General features: G+C 38.6%; 1 protein-coding gene across 6 annotated transcripts in view; it reads left to right on the top strand.

The window, feature by feature from the left end:
• The window catches only part of dlg2 (discs, large homolog 2 (Drosophila)), a 268,496-nt gene that overhangs the window by 239,543 nt on the left and 6,290 nt on the right, over positions 1–22,663 (top strand). For 3 of the 6 annotated variants that reach the window (XM_038708585.1, XM_038708583.1, XM_038708586.1), the window contains 8 exons: positions 4,520–4,676; positions 8,650–8,752; positions 13,248–13,362; positions 13,742–13,918; positions 14,181–14,256; positions 16,207–16,303; positions 17,900–17,950; positions 19,348–19,449. In XM_038708585.1, the coding sequence (XP_038564513.1) occupies positions 4,520–4,676; positions 8,650–8,752; positions 13,248–13,362; positions 13,742–13,918; positions 14,181–14,256; positions 16,207–16,303; positions 17,900–17,950; positions 19,348–19,449 (878 nt within the window). Of the gene's footprint in view, positions 1–4,519; positions 4,677–8,649; positions 8,753–10,494; positions 10,540–11,799; positions 11,928–13,247; positions 13,363–13,741; positions 13,919–14,180; positions 14,257–16,206; positions 16,304–16,787; positions 16,834–17,899; positions 17,951–19,347; positions 19,450–22,663 lie in introns of those variants that run through there. The other 3 variants (XM_038708582.1, XM_038708584.1, XM_038708588.1) reach the window with 3 other exon arrangements.

Below are 22,663 nucleotides of genomic sequence, written 5' to 3'. Positions count from 1 at the left end.
TTGTGGAAGAAGTACTCAGATCTTTACTATTTGGCTTAAACCATAACTCAGTTGTCCGTCAAAATAGAAAAATGTGTTTTGGAAAAAGGTAGGCATGTAAGAATTAGAAAGTCACTGAAACAAATTGCCACTATTACATTTTGGTTTAGCTGCTGTGCTATACAGTACCTAACTAACTTGTGTTTATGTGAAGTAGTAGCACTGCTAGAACAGGAAGCTAATCACTGCGTTTGAAGGCATAGGGTGGAGAACTCCATCACTGTTAAAAAGTCTACTAATTACTACTAGTACCCCCTCAGTGTCAAAACAAAAAACACTATTCCCACTGAAATATACTGTATTATGTAAATTAATTAATTCATTATATTTTCTCATTGTTATGTACTTTCCTGTGAAACTTGCTGAGTATGACTGTGAGCATCTCCTCTAGCTCAGGGGCTCTCACATCCTTTACTGCCTTTCTTAGGTTAACCCCTTGATGCCGATTGTTGCAAATTCGCTTCACACCTCTTCCTTTCAGACTGCAGCAGAGATATCGTTTGTATTCCCCCAATGCCTGTTGTCGCTAATTTGCATCATACCTGAATTTATATCTTTTTTCATGTTCTACAGTCAAATTAAAAATCTCCACTTAATTTAGAATCAGCTTGAAAGCAAATGAAAACAAAAATAATCAATCTTCTTATATAATTGTAAATAAATTCAGGCATCAAGGGGTTAAATTCTGTTGAGCTGGTTAACCATTATTTGATCAGGGAAAGGCAGAGCTCTGCATTGTTCATACCTTTGTGAAGTCAGTTTTTTCCACATTCTCCCTGGGACCCACTCTTCACTCACAAAAACACACGGACGCAGACCCCTTCTAGGGGCTAACTCAGCCTTGCACGTGGTGCACCCGCTCGATCAGGCTTTGTTTTTGGTATGAAAGTAATAACCAATGCAATATAATCCTTACCTTTAGAAAAAGTTTTTTTCAACCTGGGTAGATCATCAGAAACCTAATATCTGACATTCTGTAGTTTTACAATTATATGTGTAGATGTGCAGTGTGTTGGGAGGTAGACGATACAAGTAAGTTCAGTTTTAGTATGCACAAGTGATGGATGGTTATGTTGTGTTATGAATGATAATTTTAGTTTTAATCACTTTCTGGTGTGAATGTGAATCCTCTACTGACTAAACAGTTGCATGCATGTCTGATTGGTTGACAGATCTGTTTGACAGTGATGTAAAACACAGGTGTGTCTTTTATATAGTTTGACCAATCAAATTTCTCTATTTTTAAAATTTCTCTGTCACTTTCCATTTCAAACAAGAACTGTTGGATTTTTGAAATGACAGACGCAATACCATGGCTATATACAGCCAACTTAATCAAGGGCAGGTGCTTGTTGCCCTGAGTTTTTCCTTATCTGAATGAAGAGTCTGAGGACAGAGGATTTCATATGATGTGCTGTAGTGACTATCCACTTTACGCAGTCAATTCAGGTGGTGTGACAATAGCATAGTAATGATAACTATAATAGTCAGAGAGCATACAGGAGTACAAGAAAAATGTAGCACAGACTCATCTTAGTCATTTTGAGTTTGAAGACTTTCAAAATAGAAAATGAAAGATTGCCACTGGTTTCATCATTTTGTGTCTTTTCTGAAAAAGTGGCAGATCTTCCTGGACCCACCTTTTTCACAAAAAATCAATTTGTTTCCATCTTTGTTTAATGTATAAATCACTTTCTTTAAAATAACATTTTGGCGCCCCTACTGAGTGTATTTCACTGCTGTCTTAAATAAAAACTGCTGAACACGTACAGTTGTTATTATTACATTACTGATCAAAACTAGCAAGTCGACAACTTTGCTAACACAGCCAAACATCAAGCAAGTGTGACAACACAAGACATAATATTACTGACTAGTCCAACAGAAGGAAGGCCAGCTTGGTGTCTGTCTCACAGCCTTTTATTTCGCCTGGTCTTGCTTGGTCACTCTCTTCTTCTCTTCTTAGCCTCCTCCGTCAACGTCCTCTTTGGTCTCTTTGCCTCTGTCATTACCTAATGTTGTGTCCGTACTGAGAATACTGAGCTAACTTCTTCAAAAGAACCTACTCTGTAGGCTACATTGTATCGTCTTTGCTTCTTCCTATGGCTCTCTTGCTGAAGAGTTTTGTTGGTGTGATGTGGTGCTATAAAGTATTACACCGTTCTTGTGATAGTTTTGGCAACAACAGACTCCATTCTCTCTATTATAAGTTAGTGTACCATCAAAATGATTTTCAAGCTGTTGTTTTAAGATCAAAATACTATGTTGCTTTAAAGTGATTATATTTTTTTAATTTTTTTTATTTTTTGAGGTTTATCATTTTATTTAGGGGTTGGACTAGAACAGGTTTACATGGTTTCATTTTCAAAACACCTTAGTTTTGTCATACTGCACGTTGCTGCAATTCCTCTTTTCACCCTGTGTGCTGAATGCTATGTTTTAGCTATGGAGTGAAGAATCTCACTTCTACAAGATCTTTGTTGTGAGTTGCACATGTGCAGTACATAATTAAGGACTACTAACCAATCAGAAGCGGAGTAGGGCTCGTCCTGACAAGCCAGTAAACACAGCTTTGGCATGTTCCTCTTACCAGCTTAGCAACAAGGACTGGAGCAAGAGTTTCAGTGGTGAGTTATTAATCTGTAACAAAAGTATCTTTCATCCATAAAGTTTTAACTGAGCTCTGTCTCTACATCAACAACTTTGTGTCCATTGACTGCCTGGAGGGTAGCTAGTGTTTGGAAGGGAGAGGAGAGGCGGCAGGCGGACGTCTTGTCACTGTGTGCTGCAGCTCAGCGTGTTTTTCCACCGGTGTTTTTGAGGGCGTGTCTGACTGGCTGCTAGGCGAGGATTATGACGCATGTTTTCTTGGGACACCACAAGAAAGCGGAAGTAAAGGCTGGACTACAAACGAGCTGTTTTCAGTTCAGAGCAGAGCTTTCTGTGGGAGATGGGAACTCCCTTTGGGCTGGACTTTGGGCTTTTTCACTTTGCAAACCTGTTACCTGCACAAAAAAGATATATAACTCAATAAAGCAGAGGGGAAAAGCCAAAAAGCAGAATACGATCTCTTTAAAGAGTCCAGAAAGAAGTAGTGGTTGGTAGCAGGATGTGATTTGGTGTAAGTACTTTCAGGTCATTACAGTCCTCAGAAAGCTCATGATGAGACAGGTATTAAGAGTTGCTTTGATCTCACAGAGTATGGTATGAAAGCCTTCCTCATCCAAACATTGCTTTCAAAGGAAGGAGTACTGCACCTTTGAAATGAAATGGATGAATTTGTTCCTATCTTCCATCATAATGAGAGCCAGCAGGGGTGATGAAAATCCTCTAAATTTTCCTTCTGGGTGATGTTCCCATTTATTGCAGAGATGGTGCTCAGCTGTAATCATCACACTCAAAGAAAAACAATACTGCCCCTAGTGGTTAAATCATGCAGAACATATAAATGGCTTCTACGTGTACATGTTGAAAATGAAGGAAGAAAGATTGGAATCAGGGTATCTGTGCTCCATTAGAAATGATTGAATGCATGCAAGTTAGCCTGCGGTTGGGGATGATTTTTCTTTTTTTTGCTTATTTTCAAGGTACAATTCGTAGAGAGGATGCTAAAACATTAAGTGTCTGTATATAACAATGGCTTGTTTAGTTAAGTTATAAGCACCTCAGTTCTGTTAAAGCCAGAAAGTCTTGGAATGACACTGAATAGGAGACTGGCTTTGTTGACAGTGTAACACTGATTGGGGTCCTGAAACAAGTGGTGGATGACAGAGGACACATAATTGGCACCTCTGAAGAACAAGAGAAAATTAAAATGAAAATGGTCTTCGGTGCCCAATGATGTGGCCTTGCAGCTTCATGCTCCTGCAGTTTATGCATTCACCAGCAGAGGGCAGTGTGCTGCTTACATGCATGCTGACATTCCTGTACTCCAGAAGGCAGTTTGATTTGATAGGAATAGCTTTATTTCAGTATTGTTTAGTTAGATATTATTCGTTTGACAAGTACTGTCTTTATACAATAGGTTTCAAACCTACCGTTGTCTCTTTATGTACACTGAGTTTCTAATTCATATGAAGTGCATTGAACCAAATTTTCCTAAAAAGGGAGTCTGTACCCAAAATGCTACTACAACCTTATAGGGAGCCAGTGTCTTTCAGTATGCACATCCCATGCATGTATCTTAGTGTGTGTGCATTGTTCAGAGCGAGAGAAAGCAAGCCAGTCTGTGTGTAAGCATGTGACGAGGTTCCTTTTCCGTCAGATCTGAATTGGGGACAAGTGATCCTAAGTAGAGCACCATCCCCCTGTGGAGCTCCAGCAGTCTTTGAGCACTGTTGCCTGAGCAAAGCATCGCTGAGGCTTTCGTCAATGTACGGTGCGATTGTTTTCCACCTCTGTGTCCTCCTACGCCCGAGCTGAAGATGCTGAAACCCACCGACTCCCCCGAGCTGATGTACTATCTGAACTGTCTGTACAGGGAACCCAGGAAGGTTGTGCTCCACAAAGGCTCCACAGGCCTGGGCTTCAACATCGTGGGTGGTGAAGATGGCGAGGGCATCTTTGTCTCCTTCATCCTGGCAGGAGGGCCTGCTGACCTGAGTGGAGAGCTGAGGAGAGGCGACCAGATCTTATCGGTGAGTGCACAAGAGCCACTTCAGCCTAGTTTTATAGATACAAGACACTCACTCGTGTTGGAAAACATCCTATTGAAAATGAGTAAAAATAATTTAATATCACCAAATACAAGCTGCTTACATACAAAAATAAACAATCTGCTCACCTGTTACATGATAACAAAAATGTTAGATCTGAAGCGATCACATAAAGACCCAAGCCAATTAAACAAAGGCTGGGCAGTTGGGTATCAGCAAGCTTCCCTCACGGCAAGTACAGATCTACTTTTAAAATGGTTGACTCTTGTTAAACCTGTGTGTTCCCAGCATATTAATAGTGAGTGTAATAGTCCTACTGGCCTAGATTTATTTTCAGGGCCAGACACTAATACACCATTTGCCTAGTATTACAGAGAGGTGTAGTGTCGTGTCTGTGGTAGTAACTAGTATGTTTATTTTATGCTGGTCATGTTAAACATCTCAGCTTTGGAAGTTGTATTATATTCCTTGATTTACCATTCAGAATCATTTTGAGACGTTCTTGTTGTATCCTATTAGTTTTAAACATCACTATAGTGGGATTCCGTCAGAAATCAAACACTTTCTGACGCTTTCACTATGAAACATTTCCCCCTACATTTCAACCTACATGAGAGTGTTAAAATGTGGTTTGATAAACCAGAATGTCCAACCATTCAGGAGAAAGGCAGCCTCAAAGTTGACCCATACTGGCCCACCACCCCACCTAAATCTTGTTCAGAAATCAACATAATAAACAGTATGGTTCTCAGATTATCAGAAGGCTTACAAACAAGGTAATCCACAATTTCAGTGCTTTTGATAAAAAATTTAAAAATATGCACATGATGTGATTTTGATGTGAAGAAATGCATAAAGCTTCTTGAGTTATGTTTATTTTAGAAAGATGATATCTGTGTCTTTAGGTGGGATGGGGTCCAATATGGGTAGCAAGTATATGGTATATTGTAATAGAATTATTTCCCCCTGAGTTTAAGCCTTTATTTACCCTATAGTTGTAGTTGTTGGCGTGTCAAATAATAATAAAGGTGGGTAAGGCCCAAAACCCAACACTTTTTTATTTTCTATAATAAACATGGTTACACTAAATGTGCCCCATTCTGTCATCTCTTGCATTCATTATGTGTTAGCACTACATTGCTACTCGATAATAACATGATGATAGAGGGGTGATAGTTTGTTTATAAAGAGGTAATATTAGACTGAAATTTCTGTAACAGGGTAATAAGGGACCAAAACCAAATGGTAATAATGGGGGAAACACATTTAAAGATAGCAACAAGGCAAAAAAACTATTAAGTAGAGTAATATATTGGTAACAATATGGCAACCTTATAAAAGTAAAATGGTTATATCAGTGCAGTATTTGGATTAAGACATTTGGAGCAATAACCTGATAATAATGAGCTAATATAGGTTGATATTTTCACAAGATTATTGACTTGTGTATTACAGTTTAATACCTTCAAATTCACATGAAAATTCTTGTGAAAAATTGATAATTACCATATTATAATGCTGAATTTCATCCTCCATTATATTCCAAACATTCCCTTTTGTTTCAAGTTAATGCTGTACACATAATATGTTCAATGTAGTGACTTGTTACCTGGAAGCTCTTGTGGTAGTTTGTGTACTCTGTGTAATGACCATGAATCAGAGTTAGAAATATAACAGGTGTCTACCAGGTTTTCGAGTGTTGGTTGGACTAAACAAGCCATTTATACGGTAAAGTGACATCATACATCAGCAAATCTGTTGATGATGTGATGATTGCATACAGTACTGCCAGAACGACACTGAAAGCTGGCATAGCAGAGGCATCACAAGATACTACAGAGTGATCTTAACACCAAACCCAAAGCTACGTGGCAGGCCGTGTCGCCAGATGCTCGCTCTGATCTCCTCGACAAAGAGTCAGCTATAAAGTCTACTTCCAGAGAAGAATCAGTCAGAATCCTCAGCAGATGTGAGAAGAGTCCTGCTGAGAGTGAATATGATCAAAGCTGCTAGGCCTAATACTAAAAACCTGTGCCAATCAGCTAGTTGATGTTATTACTGACATTTTCTACATATCACTATCTCATCAAGACATCAAGCCACCATTGTTCCTGTACCTAAACAACTACCTCCCTGTGGCGCCCTGTTCTGATGAAGTGCTTTGCGAAACTGGTTCTTCAGCACATAAAGAGCAACATCCCAGCCAGCCTGGACCCTCAGCATTTTGCTTTCAGAACCAACAGATCCACAGAGGATTCCATCTCCAGTGAACACCATCCTATCTTGTTAACCTGTGCAGAGAAGCAATAGAAAGCATCCTGACTGGAAACATCACAAACTGGCATGGGATGTGCACGGCCCAGGACCGGAGGGCTCTGCAGCGGGTGATTAAAACTGCTCAGAAGATCATTGGTACCCATCTCCTGAGCATCAATGATATCGGTGAGGTGCCTGCAGAGCCCAAAGGATACTAAAGGACAGCACCCACCCAGACACAGCCTGTTCACCCTGCTGCATTCTGGCAAGAGATACAGAAGTACCTGCTGTCGTACCACCAGACTGCAGAGCAGCTTCTTTCCTCAGGATGTGAGACTCTTCAACTCCACCTCATAACTATAACCAAGTCTTTCCATTTGCACTATAATTTTAAACACTCACACTGGTATTACACATACTGTATATACAGGGCAGCTTTTCATCATGTAAAATGATAAAACCTGGCTGATAACCGATTGAAGGACTGGTTTAAATCTACAACAGAGCTGTCTGTCTTTCTGATATTTTTGCACTCCGATTTACTCAGTAGTAGGTGTTATCATTCAGCACCACATTGAACCACATTGACCACATTGCTCCAATCTGATGATTTCTCTTTTAAAAACAAGCTGATGAGTTGATAAATAGTGGCGAGTAGTGGTGATTTCAGTTGCCTTTGTGGGAAGTAACAGTATGCACACTTTGGAATAATAATCCCTTGACTTAGTCAGCATCTGCTACCATTAAAACAGGGCTTTACAATCTTAGGTTAAAAAATTGCATTGTTGGGTCACAGTATTCACGAGTGCTGTATAACAAGTAACAACTATTAATGTATGTATGATGACTCACTAAGGATGATGAACAGAGTACTCAGTGGGCAGTAGCTGGGAGGATGTGATTGTTCTGCCTCATTATAGTAATTGTAATAGTTTGCCTCCCACACTGTGCAGCAGATTACACTGTCTCATTTCATTGCAGTTCTATGTTAGTGTACAGCCTGCAGATTGTTAAATCAACATGACACTGGCTGTTTGTACTGTCTGTCTACCCTTGATGAAAGCAGGCAGGTAATATTCCAACAGTGGCCTGGTTTTGAAGTCTAAAAACAACTTCCCCTGTCTCTCCCCACCTTTTGAACATATACTCTTCCATCTCTACACACACACACTACAATATGTACATATCCAGTGTAGAGCTTATCGCACTCCTGGGGCTCTTTGGTCTATCGCCACTGTTCAGTTGTCCTAACACTGGAGGACAGCAGCAGCTCATATGATGAAAGATGCAAAGAAAAATATATTTAAACATTTATCATTTAATCATGATAATGAAATTCACCAGTAAAATCTTTAATGCATGTGTTACAGAAGCATTTGTATTTAGATGCATTCACTTATTAATATGTTTTGATGCATCACACCTGTCCAAAACTGTGTGTACCTACAAACATTTCAATTTTTGTAGTTGGCAGATTTTGTCAGACACTTTGTCACTCCATCAACAGTTAAACAAATTTAAAATAGAATTTAAAAAAAAAGAAACAAATATGTACCAGTATATGTGTCCTTCCATTTCAGGATGCCATGCATTTCTACTGGTGTGGGAAAAAGTGTAGCTTATTTGTGGTGCAGGACATTGTATTAAAACAGAAATTCCACAAAAATAATCCTGTAAATTTTCCTTGTTGTTAAAACAGGTAAATGGCATTGACCTACGAGGAGCCACACATGAACAAGCAGCAGCAGCGCTGAAAGGAGCTGGACAGGTGGTCACCATCATTGCCCAGTACAGACCAGAAGGTGAGTCAGCATAAACAAGTCACTGTACAACCACAGGAGGCCTGTGGTGTAAACGACCTGTTAGACACAGCACACACATACACTGCATGCCCAGGACAATGCTCAAATAGGTCTCCCTGCCCACTGCTATTTGGCTCACTTTTTGTTCCACTGTTAAATTTATTCACACATCACTTCCAAACACTTCCAAGTATTAAAGTTCAGTTGTCACAATAAAAGCATCCCACAGAATTCTCTTTTCACATGTGGTGAAACCTGTGTCAAGGATCAAAAAAGGAAAAAAACAAAAGCAAATATTTTCGATAGAGAACAAAATGACACAAATCACTGGATGATATGTGTTGGAAACGGAGCATGCTGGGCAAAAGGCAAACTATTCAAAAATACTATGATGCCTACTACTGTAGCTTTAGGATTCTGCCCCTCATAAACATGCATATGGATATTTTGTTTAAAATATTTAAATAAGAGGCAGTGTTTTAAAGACTTTAAGGGCCTCTCAGGCAGGCAGCTCTGCCTCCATGTTGTGACAGCTTCAACAATCTGCATCTAAGCAGTGGAAGGATTTATGGAGCATGAGAAACATTCCGCCTTTGGGATTCAGCTCAGAGAAAGAAAGGTCTTCACTGGTTGTCAAGGTAGATGCTAGCTGGACAATTGTCCCATCTTATAGCTGAAACTGCGAAACAATGCAAGGTCAATTCTCATTTCATGTTTTGTTTGACATTGGACTCAGAGGATTCTAGCACTGAATGGACTCTTGTACTGTTCTCTTATGGATGAGATTTGAGATAAGGGACACTTTAACTGAAGTTGTTCAGTCAATAGTTCACATTCACAATAAGAGCTCCCTCAGCGGAAGTGTCCATCAACTGTTTCACAAAGTTATGCACGTTCACCTGAGCTGTGGAGCTAGAGGACCTGATTAGTGATACCTTACCTCATTACATTTTCTTACTTACAAAGTTTCTAAAAAGGGTTTAGAATAGTGATATGATTCAACAAAAACATTCTATTTGTCTGAAACTGGTTTGTGTCTTGTAGCATCAGACTGTAGCATGTGGGGCATGGTCATGCTAAATACAATCTACCAAAGGCTGTCTGCTAAACCTTTTGTAAGATAACATGTAGTGGATCAGACAGCTCTGACTGGTGACATGCCTCCTCTGATTAAGGTCAACAGTAGCAGTACTTGAGAGCTGGAGATGCAGTGACTGATACAGAGACCCCTCAATGTTTCAGAGGTGCCAAACTCACAAACTGTTCAGACCCTTATACCAAGAGCTGCCTCAAAATTATCTACATCAACTTTATTTTGTAACATTCAAGAAGTCAAAAGGATTATTTGTTAAATCAAGGTGTCTATACATTTCTCGACGTATTCTTAGAACATCAGTCAGACCTGAGCCAAATTTGTAAACAACAACTGCCCCAAGAGACTGGTCTTGGTGTTAGAATGCTTTGGCCAATGTAAATTTTACAGTTCAGAAGCTCTGACTGACTTCAGTTGTGTGGCAAAGATTAGTAGAGAAGCTCTTTGACTTGCAATAAGTTCAGTCTGAAGCCCTCTGTAATCAAGAGTCTTAGTTTAGGGATGACTCTGAAATATATTTCATAAGCTGCTCCCATCTCACTTATCCAACTCGTTGCCATGCTCCCATCTGAGGGGACATCTTACAGCTGACTAACTGGGCTCTAAACCCCTCTGAGACTAACAACTTCTTTCTCTTCTTACCCATCAGAACTTGCTCTATGCTCACCACAACGGGTCCATTCTCCTGCACCAGGTTTGTGCCATTGGCACCTGTGGCTGCTCTGAGCTTTAGCATCATTCACCAGGGCTCGGCTAGGTCAGAGTCACTGAGTGAATGTGATCACAGACAGTCTCTTCACTCCTTTTCACCAAGCGTTTTCACCCACAGAAGCACACCTTTCCTCCCCCAGCCTGTTTGACTTTCACTCCTCCACTGCACGTGCACTTCTTAAACCCTCCTGACTTTACCTTACTTCCTTTGCTCCCAGGTCGGGACCCTTCAAACAGTGTCCTTTTCTTCTTGCCCTTTGAAAATGCTACATTTTTGTAAACTGTGTTTTGAAGAGGTTATTATCAGTTCACAGACACAGTCATGTATATGCTTTTATAAAGTAATTATTTTGTTTCATTACATACCTGTGTTGAATGTTCAGTCCAGCTGTCAACACTTTTCATTCACCTCCATTGTATCGGGGGGGTGGCAGAGGTTTCAGCTGTGAATGTCTCATAATGTTGTGCTTTACAAGTGGTAAGCTGGCTGCTGGACAAAAGTAGTTTAAACCTGTGTAGGATTTCAAGAGACTAAGGCTTTTAGAACCACAGGAAAGAGCAGACAGAGGCTCCCGAGTGCCCATATCGCACTCATGGTCCTCCAGGAACGATTTCATAATGTACAGATGTTTGAGGGGGATCAAGTCATGCTTCTTTATCGATTTGGTCGGTTGACAAATTATTTACAAAATATTTAGCATAGACCTTCATCTTTGGTTAGTAGTCACATAAACTGCATGTGAGAGTGGACAGTGGTTACTATTTCAAAACAAGCCCAGCAGGGTGATGACGTGATTTAACACAAAGCTGATGATTCTGGGTATTCACTCATTATTAACAATAATACAGGCTTGATGAGTGAAAGGAAAACACTGTTTTTTCTTGTTACATGTTCAAGGTCAATTACAGGAACATGTACACTTATGTACACTCTTGGGAGTGTGTGTGTGTGTTCAGCCAAATCAAAATAAAACAATATCTGCAAAAGCCAAAGGCCATCTATAACTAAAAAATATTTTCCCATATTATTGGAAAGCTAGGACTTTTAAGGAAAGATGATGAAATAACGTTCTGCATGATCAGCTGTACGGAAAAGGGAAAGGAGTTGTCTAGTAAACTGATAAAACAAACAAGCACTGGTTTTCCTGTTTGGTGCGTCCATTTCCACGTCTCCACCCCTGCGCTGCTTCTGAGTAGCCACAGCAGAGAGAGAGGTGTTTCCCTTGCTTTACTTATGTTAGTGCTGCACTCGGCAGAGGCACAGACTTGGACTGTGTGTAGAGAACAGAGAGAAGGAGCACAAGGAGAACACAATATAAGAAAGAGACGGCAGCAGTAGAAGATATAACATCAAAGTGACCATGCAGACAGGTATGTGAAACTGATTTTAGATGGGCAGAAAAAAACAAGAGAAAGACAAGTTCAAAGTAAATAGTGTAATTAAAATGTTGTGATTTTGCGTTTTGTTGTAGGCGATTATCCAGTGTGAGAGGTTATCTCCTCATTTTAGTTTCCTTTGCTGACATGTTTAGGCTCAGCCTTGTTATTTCTTTAGCTGTCTAACTCATAGGATGATAAACAGAACATCAGTATTCGAGAAAGCATGGAAGAGTTTATGCCAGTGTGGCAGTTGTGATTGCCATTATAACTGGAAAACACAGGAAAAACTAAACAAAAGTATTTTTACCTATATTTACAGTATATCTCTCTTAACTTGTCTTGCCCTGATCTGTAGGATACAGTTTGTCAGTGATTGGTGGTTTCATGACAGAACATGACATGTCTGTACTGGTTGATCTTCTTTAAGTGACAGATTAGCTAGCCATGCCTCAAGTTATCAGCTTTTTCATCCTCATCCTGCGCTGCCAGGAAAAGCATACTTGTCAACGCAGTGACGAGTTTTCACATCCTGACATCCACTTTTACTTTGCCAAGAGCGATTCACTTAATGGCTTCAGACCTTACTGACCGGAATTCCCGCCGGTCATACAACGTGCAGCAATGTAAATAAAAAAGAAACAAATGATGTGTAAGTTTGTGTATTCTCAGTCTAATTGCAGTGTACAGTATGTGAATACAGCAACACAAAGGATTGCCTCAGACATGGCTTATATCTATTCACTCATACATCATTTTCTGTGTCCATGTGTTACGGTGTTAAATATACAATTGTGGTATGGATACACATTGTTTTACAGTCAAGTGTGGCTCTCAGGCGCTTGCAAGGCTAATTATTAAAACATATTGATGTCAAAAAACTTCTCATGAGATACAGTTTGGCATGTATTACTAGATGGATGGGAGAATTGTAATCTAGATGTAGACAGTGGTAGAACTGCATTAGTACAGAGCATTGGTGACAATTATAATTATAATCACTAACTTACAACACAGTATAAACCTCTGTTGAAATATGACTATAGATATGCAGCATATCTACTACATACATGAAAATATTTAAATAATGTAAATGTGCGCCCAGTACCACACTTTGAGTGCACTTCCTTCTTTATTATCATCAGCTTTAATTTTACTGTAGAGAGAATAATCAACAACTCTAGTAAATGGTTTTTCACTGAATAGGGGGCAGTTTTAGCAGCATCGTTAGGTTGATCTCCTCTTTCCCATGATGATGGAGTCTGAATGCAGACCTGGCTGTCAGTCATGATCCATTCTATTCTTGTCTTGCAGAGTATGGGCGTTTTGAGGCCAAAATCCATGACCTGAGGGAGCAGATGATGAACCACAGTATGAGCTCTGGGTCAGGATCCCTGCGAACCAATCAAAAGAGATCGCTCTATGTGAGGTTGGTCTTTTTTGGATTTTACCCTAGTTTTGGATGTTCAGCCTGAATTCAGAGAATTCAGAAAATAAAAAGCCATCCATTCCATGTCCCTGTCTTTCAAAAGGGTTGTTATGTTTTTCATACAGAATTATAATGCATCTCATGATGTTTCTTTCTGTGGTCTGAATTAATGTAAAGATTGCACACAGATATACATTGAAATCTGTGACTGAAACAGAAGATTTCGTATTATAGCAAACCCTCTGACCCAAAAGTCACTATTAACACTGGCCTGGTAAAGCTGTGCTTCTAGTTTTTTTCTACTGAATTAGAAAAGACCAGGAATACATTGCTTATTGCAATACTAATCTTTATAACCCTGATATCTTCTACTGAATAGGGCACTGTTTGACTACGAGAAGTCTAAGGACAGCGGCCTCCCAAGCCAAGGCCTCAGCTTCAGGTATGGGGACATCCTCCACGTCATCAACGCCTCAGATGATGAGTGGTGGCAGGCCCGCCGTGTCACCCCACATGGGGACAGTGAGGAAATGGGTGTCATCCCCAGCAAGAGACGGTGAGCAGTGGAGAAAACATTTCTGGTTAATGACATTTTGATGAAAACCTATCGATGCTAGTAGTTGGTGTACGCACATAAGCACCTTCATTAGATTGTCTCACAATGAGCCTAACAACCTAACCTTGCAACAGTAACTGAGTAGAACAGAAATCTTCAAGTGAGAGACTCACCCAGAGTTGCCAAAAACATTGTTGTGCAGCGCAGTGTCAGTGTGAATAATTGAATTGAATCGCTCTGATTAATGCTTTTTGCTTGGCAGGGTGGAAAGGAAAGAGCGAGCGCGTCTAAAGACTGTGAAATTCAATGCCAAGCCAGGGTCATTTGATTCAAAAGGGGTAAGTGTCTTTATGACCAAATTCATTTGATGATTCATGAAAAAGATCATCTTTAAATCTTTACAGTGACTGTGTGACTTCCTGTGAATCTGAATGTAATGATTTGCATTGTCAGAGGTTGGTTCTTTAGTTGTGATGTTCTCGCTGTAGTTTGATGTCCATTCATAACTTAGTACAGTTAGATAGACTTCATTGATAAAATAGAACAGCCAATTTTATCATGTATGTTTCTTCATTGACATGTCTATCAAAGACAGCACAACAATTCATCAGTTCATTTTTACCTTCCAGTTTTCAAACTTTCTGCTCCAGTACATGTCGTTGTTAACTATATTTAATTCAGCCTGCTATAACCATAGTGCCAGTTCATAACAGAGGTTATCTCATTGCACTTTTGATATAGAGCAGGTCTAGACCATACTCTATGTAATATTATTTACAGAGACCCAACAGTCTCCACCATTTGCGAGCACTAAGCTTCAGAGGTAAGGAAAACCTTTTAGCAGGTAGAAACCTCGAGATCTGTGTGGGCAGCCATTACACAGATATTTCAATTATACAACTAGTATAAGTTGTAGTATATTCTACCAACTGTAAAGCTAAAACCACCAAGTAGCAAATGCAAAATGTTCACCTTCATACACATCTACTGTATGAACCAGATTTAAGGAAAAGGTGTCTAAAGTGTGGGCTGTTATAACGCCCGAGCATGACTCTCAACAGGGAGCCCTCAAAACTGTAGCTGTACAAATATTACACATCACCTGCAGCATTTTCTCTTCAAATGATGATTTCAAAATCATTATTTGAAATCTCATCCTGTTCAGTTCCATAATTTCTTTCCATCACTGCATGTCTTTTTGTGTGCTTATGACTTTCCTATGACTAAACCCCAGTTATGTTACTTCTCTCATAGCATGATCACCTTGCTTTTACTTTAAATGCCTTTGTTGCAACTGTGGTACATCAAGAAGTACTGGGACCTACCGTATTATTCTCTGAAATTAATAAGTTTGTTTCATTCTTACACTCATTTTGTAGATGTTGATTTCACAAGGTGAAGTTATCTGGTTCTGACAAACAGCCGAAAGAATTAAGTTTCTGTCCTAATTTAATAAAGTTGAGTAGAGTTAAGTCCAACAATCAGCTCGTCATGTTTGCTAAATGAACAGGCACAAAAAGCAAAATTTTAAACTTCCTGGTTTCACATTGGTTAAAAAGAATCTCATTATGGTTTCCTTTGCCAACAGTATCAACACTTAAATAGCATTTACTGATGCACAGCCTCAAAGAATCGGCTTGGGAAATGTATCTTTAAAAAATATGTGATAAGGAGTGTAAATGAAAATCGATCTTTTGGTATTTTTGTTTTATAAGCTACCTAAATTAGCAATTAGTGGACAGAAGTGGAATTACTGTTTAATCAAACCACTTAGTATCAACATAGAATCTATTTAGATATTTTATATCAAATTATTTAGCGATATAACTAAACATCATTCATTTCAATTAGGTTTTTAGTCTATAACATGTCCGAAAATAGTAAAATACCCCCTTGTTGTCTTTCATCACATCAACAGTCCAAAATCCAGGAAAAACGCAGCTAAACTCATATTTTTGAGATGGAACCAGCATGTTGGTATTTTTTGCTTAATAAATCACTTAAATGATTTATCAATTATCAGCTATTATCATTTCAGCATTAAAATTATTTTCTAAGTGGTCTAACTGAAAACAAATAGCACCATTGTAATCAGGATCTTAAATAACCGTGACCTTCTTTGATCAAAAATGTGTGTGTGTATATATATATATATATCTGTATAGAGAGAAAGAGAGAGAGAGTTTTCACTATAAAACTTCTTGATGTCCCACTTTCTGCAAGCACTTGTTTTGTCTGCATGAATGTGACAGATACCTGTTTGCCACATGCTTTGTCTCCCTTCACAGTCATTCAATGACAAACGTAAAAAGAATTTCATCTTTACACGAAAGTTCCCATTCTACAAGAACAAAGAGGGTGAGCAGGATGGCAGTGATTCAGACCGTAAGTAAGCTCACAGACACACATGTACTTCCATGCAAAGAGGCAGTGTAGGTCACTTGTAGGGCTGACAGGGGCTTCACAGGTGTATTTCAGGGGCACAGGCCTCTCCCGCTTCCTCTCATGATCATTTCCTGTCGTCTTTGTTTCCTTTCTCTTTCTGTGGATCACAGTCAGAAACATTCTGGCTCAGACTCTGATCTGTCAGCAGGAGAGAAGCCAAGTCAATGCTGTTTATTTTCCTGTGAAATGTCCCCATATGGTGATATTGTACAACCCAGTTTCCCTTCAGAGATCATTTAGGTTCAACCAGCCTACCTGTTATCGTGTTGTATTTGCCCCCCCTGCTGGCTGCTCAGTGTCTGGACAGAAGCAGCTCTGTGGGCCCACAGCTTCCTCTTTTCACTGCCTCGAAGGTTATGCTTATGTTGCGGCTGTCCTCCTTCCTCTCTTTCTTCTGTTCTGGCTCTGTTTGGACGGCCTATAGGACATCCTGGGGATAGGTGATGATGGTTATGGGACAAAGACGTTCAGTAAGTTGGTCCTGGAATGATTCCTCATCTCCGTTTAACCTGTGTTACGTTTTCTGTCAGAACGAGTTTCTCTTGCATGCACCATTGCATGCTGCATTTGTTGGATTTGTCTTGCTTCTCAGTTTGCAATGTGTTAACCTCAGTCAAGGAATGATGCAGATTCACTAAACTCAGGAGGTTTTGGCAGGTTACCTGCAGGGTTTTCACACTCTGGTCAATGAGCCACCAGAGTGATTTTTATGCACTGGAACCTCCCAAACTTGCTGGAGAGACGTAACATTTTTTTTAATAATTGCACCCCTTACTGACACCTTTCTTCAGATGTTGATGCATGTTTGCATGACACAGCCTTATTCAATTAAAAAGCTTTTATCTTCACGATTACGTCTGTTCGCGTTGTAAGGAGTAAGCATTTCAGTCATTTGGGAAACAGGCTTCAGGGTTTCCTTTTTTTCACTTATCACTTGATGCAGAGTGAGAAAATATTTCTTGTGTTTTTCAAATAACCCAAAGTCAGCATTTCTCATTTAAACCATATTAAACACACTTATCGTCATCATGAGCTGAGATGAGCATCACACTTGTCCAACAAAAACTCAAATGATCTGCTAATTTTATACAGTGAAGTTACAAAACATCAGGTAACTGTTTAAACACGCTAGTTTTGCCAGACTTTTTTGCCAACTATCTTTAAATCCCATATTAAGTTTTGTGCCATATTGTATCGAGTTTCCTGAGGTCTTGAATTCATTCAATTGGAAAGCTGGAGAAGTGCGAGATGCTAAACTCGAGGTCAAAATAGCAAGATAAGTTTCATTTTGGTTAATAATTTGCTTTATTTTGAAATGTGACACATCACCATTTTATTCGTTTATTTAGCTGCATACATGCATTTTTTATGTTACCAGGGCCAGAGAAGTAAGTAGACAGACCGAAAATAACAGACATGTTCTATGAGATATGCTTCCATGCATGTGGCTTTTGACCAAATATGGCATGTTGTTTAAGTCAGTAATGAGTATTTGTCCAAATAACATAATAATATTTTTCACTATGTACCCACCAGGGAGTCAAGAGGACATGATTCTCTCATATGAACCTGTGATGCGGCAAGAAAGTGAGTTCCACGTCCCAGTTAAAGTGTCAGCCTTCAGCATCCCCATATTGCAATGAGCTTCACTCTTGTATTGTGTACATGTACAGTTCCTTTTGGATATTTCTGTGTAATTGAAGAAATTTAACAAAGCTTGGACACATATTAAAAACATTCCAAACAAAATGCTAATACAGGAGGAGGCTAAAGAGGCAGAGGGAGCTTGATTTCTGAAAGCAGCCAGCAGTGTAGCAGCAGGGACGCAGAACTCAGCACCAGATGTTCATATGGAGTGCTTATTGTGAGAGATGGACTTAAATGTGACCTATAAATGACTACTGTGAGCTCCACTTAGTTAAAAAGAGTATATCTGAATCAACATGAGTAACTGTCCTAAATAATCTTAACATGTAAATGTAGCATTTATATTATATTTTTGTATATTATTTTAATTAAAATTAACTGTACATACATTGGCTGTGGCACTTTGTTAGGCAAATGTAGTTCTTCTCTTTTAATAAGCGGATTTTCCAGCAGCTAGACCACTTTAGTTTAAATGAGTGAAAAGTGCATAAGTAACACACCCACAGTAAGTGTTGCCAGCTATGAAATGGCACACTGTTACCCAGACAAGGGTTTATATGAATAATGGTCACCCACAGTTCTTAAAAGGTAGAATAGTTAATTAAAATTTATAAAAATTGATTCCCACCAATCATGTCAAAGATTACATTTAATTTTTAATACTTCACCATGAGAACTGCTGGAACATACAGCAGAGAGAACCAGTGCTCAACAGGACTGACATGGACTATGGACCTGTAGTGTGCATATCTTGTTCATATTGCTGGACGAAATGGCCAAAAATTTAATCACGATAAAAAGTTTAATGTCTTTTGATATCGATAATTATCACGATAAGTATCAAATCTTTATTTGGCAGATTTTTGCTCCTTAGTGAAAGTTGAAGAAACCTGATGGTTAATTGTGGTTTAAACTTCTTTATGGTCAACACTTGAGGCCAAACAGTGGATCACTTCACAAATCTGAGGTAGAACATTCAAAACAATTATGATAAAATCTTTGTCAATCTTAATAAAAAATAACATCTTAATAAAAAAATTAAGTCCTAATTCGTGTATGATTCAAGTGATTCAACATTTATTGAATATTTATTGAACATTTGTTATATTGTTATTGAAAAAAATGTATTGCGATAATTATTGTTATTGTTTTATTGTCCAGCCATACATACACATATACATACACATACACACATACAGTATGTCTTGTAATGAATCTTTGAACACAAACTAAAAAAAAGAAAGAAAGCTCCCCTGCACACAACACATGAACAACCTGTGTGGTGTCTTTTAGAGGTATCTTTAAAAAATGCAGTCAGTCTTTGTTTTTCCTTCCAGTCAGTTATGCCAGACCCGTCATAATCCTTGGACCGATGAAGGACAGAATCAATGATGATCTGATATCAGAGTTCCCCGAAAAGTTTGGGTCTTGTGTGCCGCGTAAGTAGTTCATGGAAACGGAACAGAAATGTATTTTCAAATTATTCATGGACAACAGTGAAACAAAACCAATGTGAAATTACAGGTTGTATTGATGTTATTGCATAATAGTTGCAGCATTATGTGATACTGACTATTGAGTAGAAATTGTGAAATCACCATCTGTGTTTATAAATGTTTACTTACTACTTCATCAGTCACCATGATCATATTTATTGTGAAGTCAGTGTGATGTCTCATTGCACATCAACATGATGAAAACGATAGACAGCCGTTTTTTGCAACTAAAGCCATTAATTAATTGAGTTAAACACTTACTCAGGTCAGACTGACAGACACTGTATATAAGAAATATATCGCAAACCAACTGTTCAGTAGCTACAATCACATGTTAGTTAAGTAACATTTAAAACAATTCCTGACAATTCAATTCAGTTTATATAGCACTGAATCATCACTTTTCCATATAGAGCAGGTGTAGATTATTCTCTTTGTAATATTATTTACAGAGACCCAACAGTTCCTGCCATGAGCAAGCACTTGCCGACAGTGGCGAGGAATGCAGATACACAGAATGCATCTATAATACCTTGGATGCTCTATGATATTTTATAACTAAGATACATTTGGCGGCTCAGGAGGTAGAGCGGGTTGGCCGTTAATCGGAAGGTCGGCGGTTCAATCCCGGCTCCTCCAGGCTGCATGTCGAAGTGTCCTTGGGCAAGATACTGAACCCCGAATTGCCCCTGGCGGCTGTTCTGCTAGTGTTTGAATGTTAGTTTCTGTTTGAGCACTTAGGCTCAGTGAATGAATGGTGAATGCAGATGTAGTGTAAAAGCGCTTTGAGTGGTCGAAAAGACTAGAAAGGTGCTATACAAATACAGAGTATTTACTTTTGGACAAAGTCATGCGGTACTAATACAATACTGATGAAAGAGAAATATGTTAGGATTCGTTTTTAACAGTATATATAATGGTAGACATTGCATAAAAGAACCCCAAAACATACTATGAAATGTGTTTAGTAAGCAAGTGTGTTGCCTATCAGAAATGTTCTGTGTCACAATAGTGAAATTGTATGAATTTTACAACAAATTTCACATTTAAGCCTGATGTTTCTATGCATGTAGAAATGAAATTAATAAGCCAGTTATTGTCAGCTGATGGAGCAGGTATTTCTTCAGCAACTGGGGGTAAATATGATGGATCTCAGTGGTGAACTGAAATTTGACAGATAAACTTCTCTTAGACTGTGATGAGGTTAGTGATTTTAGTATTTTGAGATGGCTGGTAGATGGAAGACTCACACAGATCATTATTTTTATTTAGGCCAATCCATTTAGGATCCTTACCAACAGCTTTCCACACACCACTGTTACACTAGAGGCTACAGTCTTCTACATGGGGCTGTGGGGAAAACATTTAGAATGCTGCTTATTTATTGCTAAAAATGTTTTCTCTCATATCATGACACAGGATGAACAGGCAAGAACGATGGCCATCAGTAGTGTTTTTGGTTCACTGTGGATCTGAATGTTTTATAAAAGAACACTGCCCATGCAGCTTCATGTAATGCTGCCACAGTGAGATAAATGGAAGGACCACTGTCAGCTTTAGTTACTGTTTTTCTTTTCCGGTTTGTGTTTCCATGAGTTTCTGTGACCCCAGCACGTACATGTAACCACATCGGACTCATCCTAACAGGACCCTCTCACTCCTCTGTGCATTGTGTAAAATGTTCTTCATCAACCAAAGCACTTTTTATTTTGCATGTTTTGACTCACCCATCTCTTTTATTTCAATATACCTTTTAAACCATATGAAGCTGCTAACAGTTCAGGGCACCAAGGTAAGTGAGCGGATAAGCTGAGTTGATCCTTTCATCCCTTTATTTAGAAAGTGACTCTTGAAGTACTGTTTCCCATACTTCTACTCCTTGTACTGTTTATGTAGAATCAGTTTGAACTTGTTGTGTTAGGGACACTAGTTAGTGTCCAAATAAGAGAAGAGTACACCTTTGTAGAAGCATTAAGCATCTGCCATCTTCTTTAAAGATATCCAGTCACATTTGCTGAAATCTTTCCAGCACGCTGTGTGCTAACCAGTGGTGGACAATGACTAAGTCGATTTACTGAAGTACTGTATTTAAGTACAAATTAGAGGTATTTGTGCTTTAGTTGAGTATTTTTTTCATGCCACTTTCTATACAGTTATACAGGTACAGCTAGTACATTCATTGATTGACAGAAATGTAATTGGCAAATATTATCAGAATCATTTAAGTAATTTTTTCATTTAAAGAAAATACATGGTTCCAGGTTCACAAAAGTATTTTTATTAATTTTGATGTCTGGACTGACAAAACAAGCATTGTGAAGTCACTTTGTCACTTTGGCAACTGTGACAACTTTTTTCACAGTTTTCAAATTTGTTTACAATTGATCAATGGAAAAAAGCAGATTAAGCCATTATGAAAAAAGTCATTACTTGCAGTCTGATACAAAATAGTTCAACCTCAACCAACTACAACAGTAAAATCCTGCTTTTACATTAATGCATGAGTACTAATAATCCAATACAGTCACAGGAAATTTTTCTTTCTGCAATGAGTACTTTTACTTTTAATACTTTAAGTACATTTTCCTGATTATACTAAAATACTTCTTTACTTCTTAATATTTTCAGTGGAGTACTTTTTCTTGTAAAAATTCTTGTATTCTTACAGTATTTTTACAGTGAGATATTAGTATTTTACCTTAAGTAAAGGATCACTTTACTGATACTAACCATGTATAATTAGGAATTCCATTCTGGTTTCTGTAGCACACAACTGGAGAATCCTCCCCATGTATTAATAATTAATAAAATAACTTGGCCAACCAAGGTGCAAATCCACCAATGGGAAAATAATGTGTGACAACATTAAAGGGCCCGTTTCCCCATTTGTTCTTTTGTTCAAATTTTGTGACAAACTCTTAAACATGTGAGTGGATATCTTTAAATGTAAGTGTGTATATATCAGTTATTATGAGGATTCAGTTTATTTGCCAGAAACAACTGACCAAACTCTCAATGCCAATAAAGATCAGGATTAATCACAGAGCAGCCAAACCACTGACCTACTGTAAATAAATACATGTAACAGTAACACCATTGTATGTGTGATGAAAGTAGCAGGTTTTATTGAAACATTCATTTTAAGAAACCACTGACA

Source organism: Micropterus salmoides, unplaced genomic scaffold (assembly GCF_014851395.1).
Source record: "Micropterus salmoides isolate LMB-PRFRI ecotype aquatic unplaced genomic scaffold, ASM1485139v1 Ms_hic_scaffold_9, whole genome shotgun sequence".
Taxonomy (NCBI): domain Eukaryota; kingdom Metazoa; phylum Chordata; class Actinopteri; order Centrarchiformes; family Centrarchidae; genus Micropterus; species Micropterus salmoides.
This window is presented reverse-complemented; position numbering and strand designations above follow the sequence as displayed.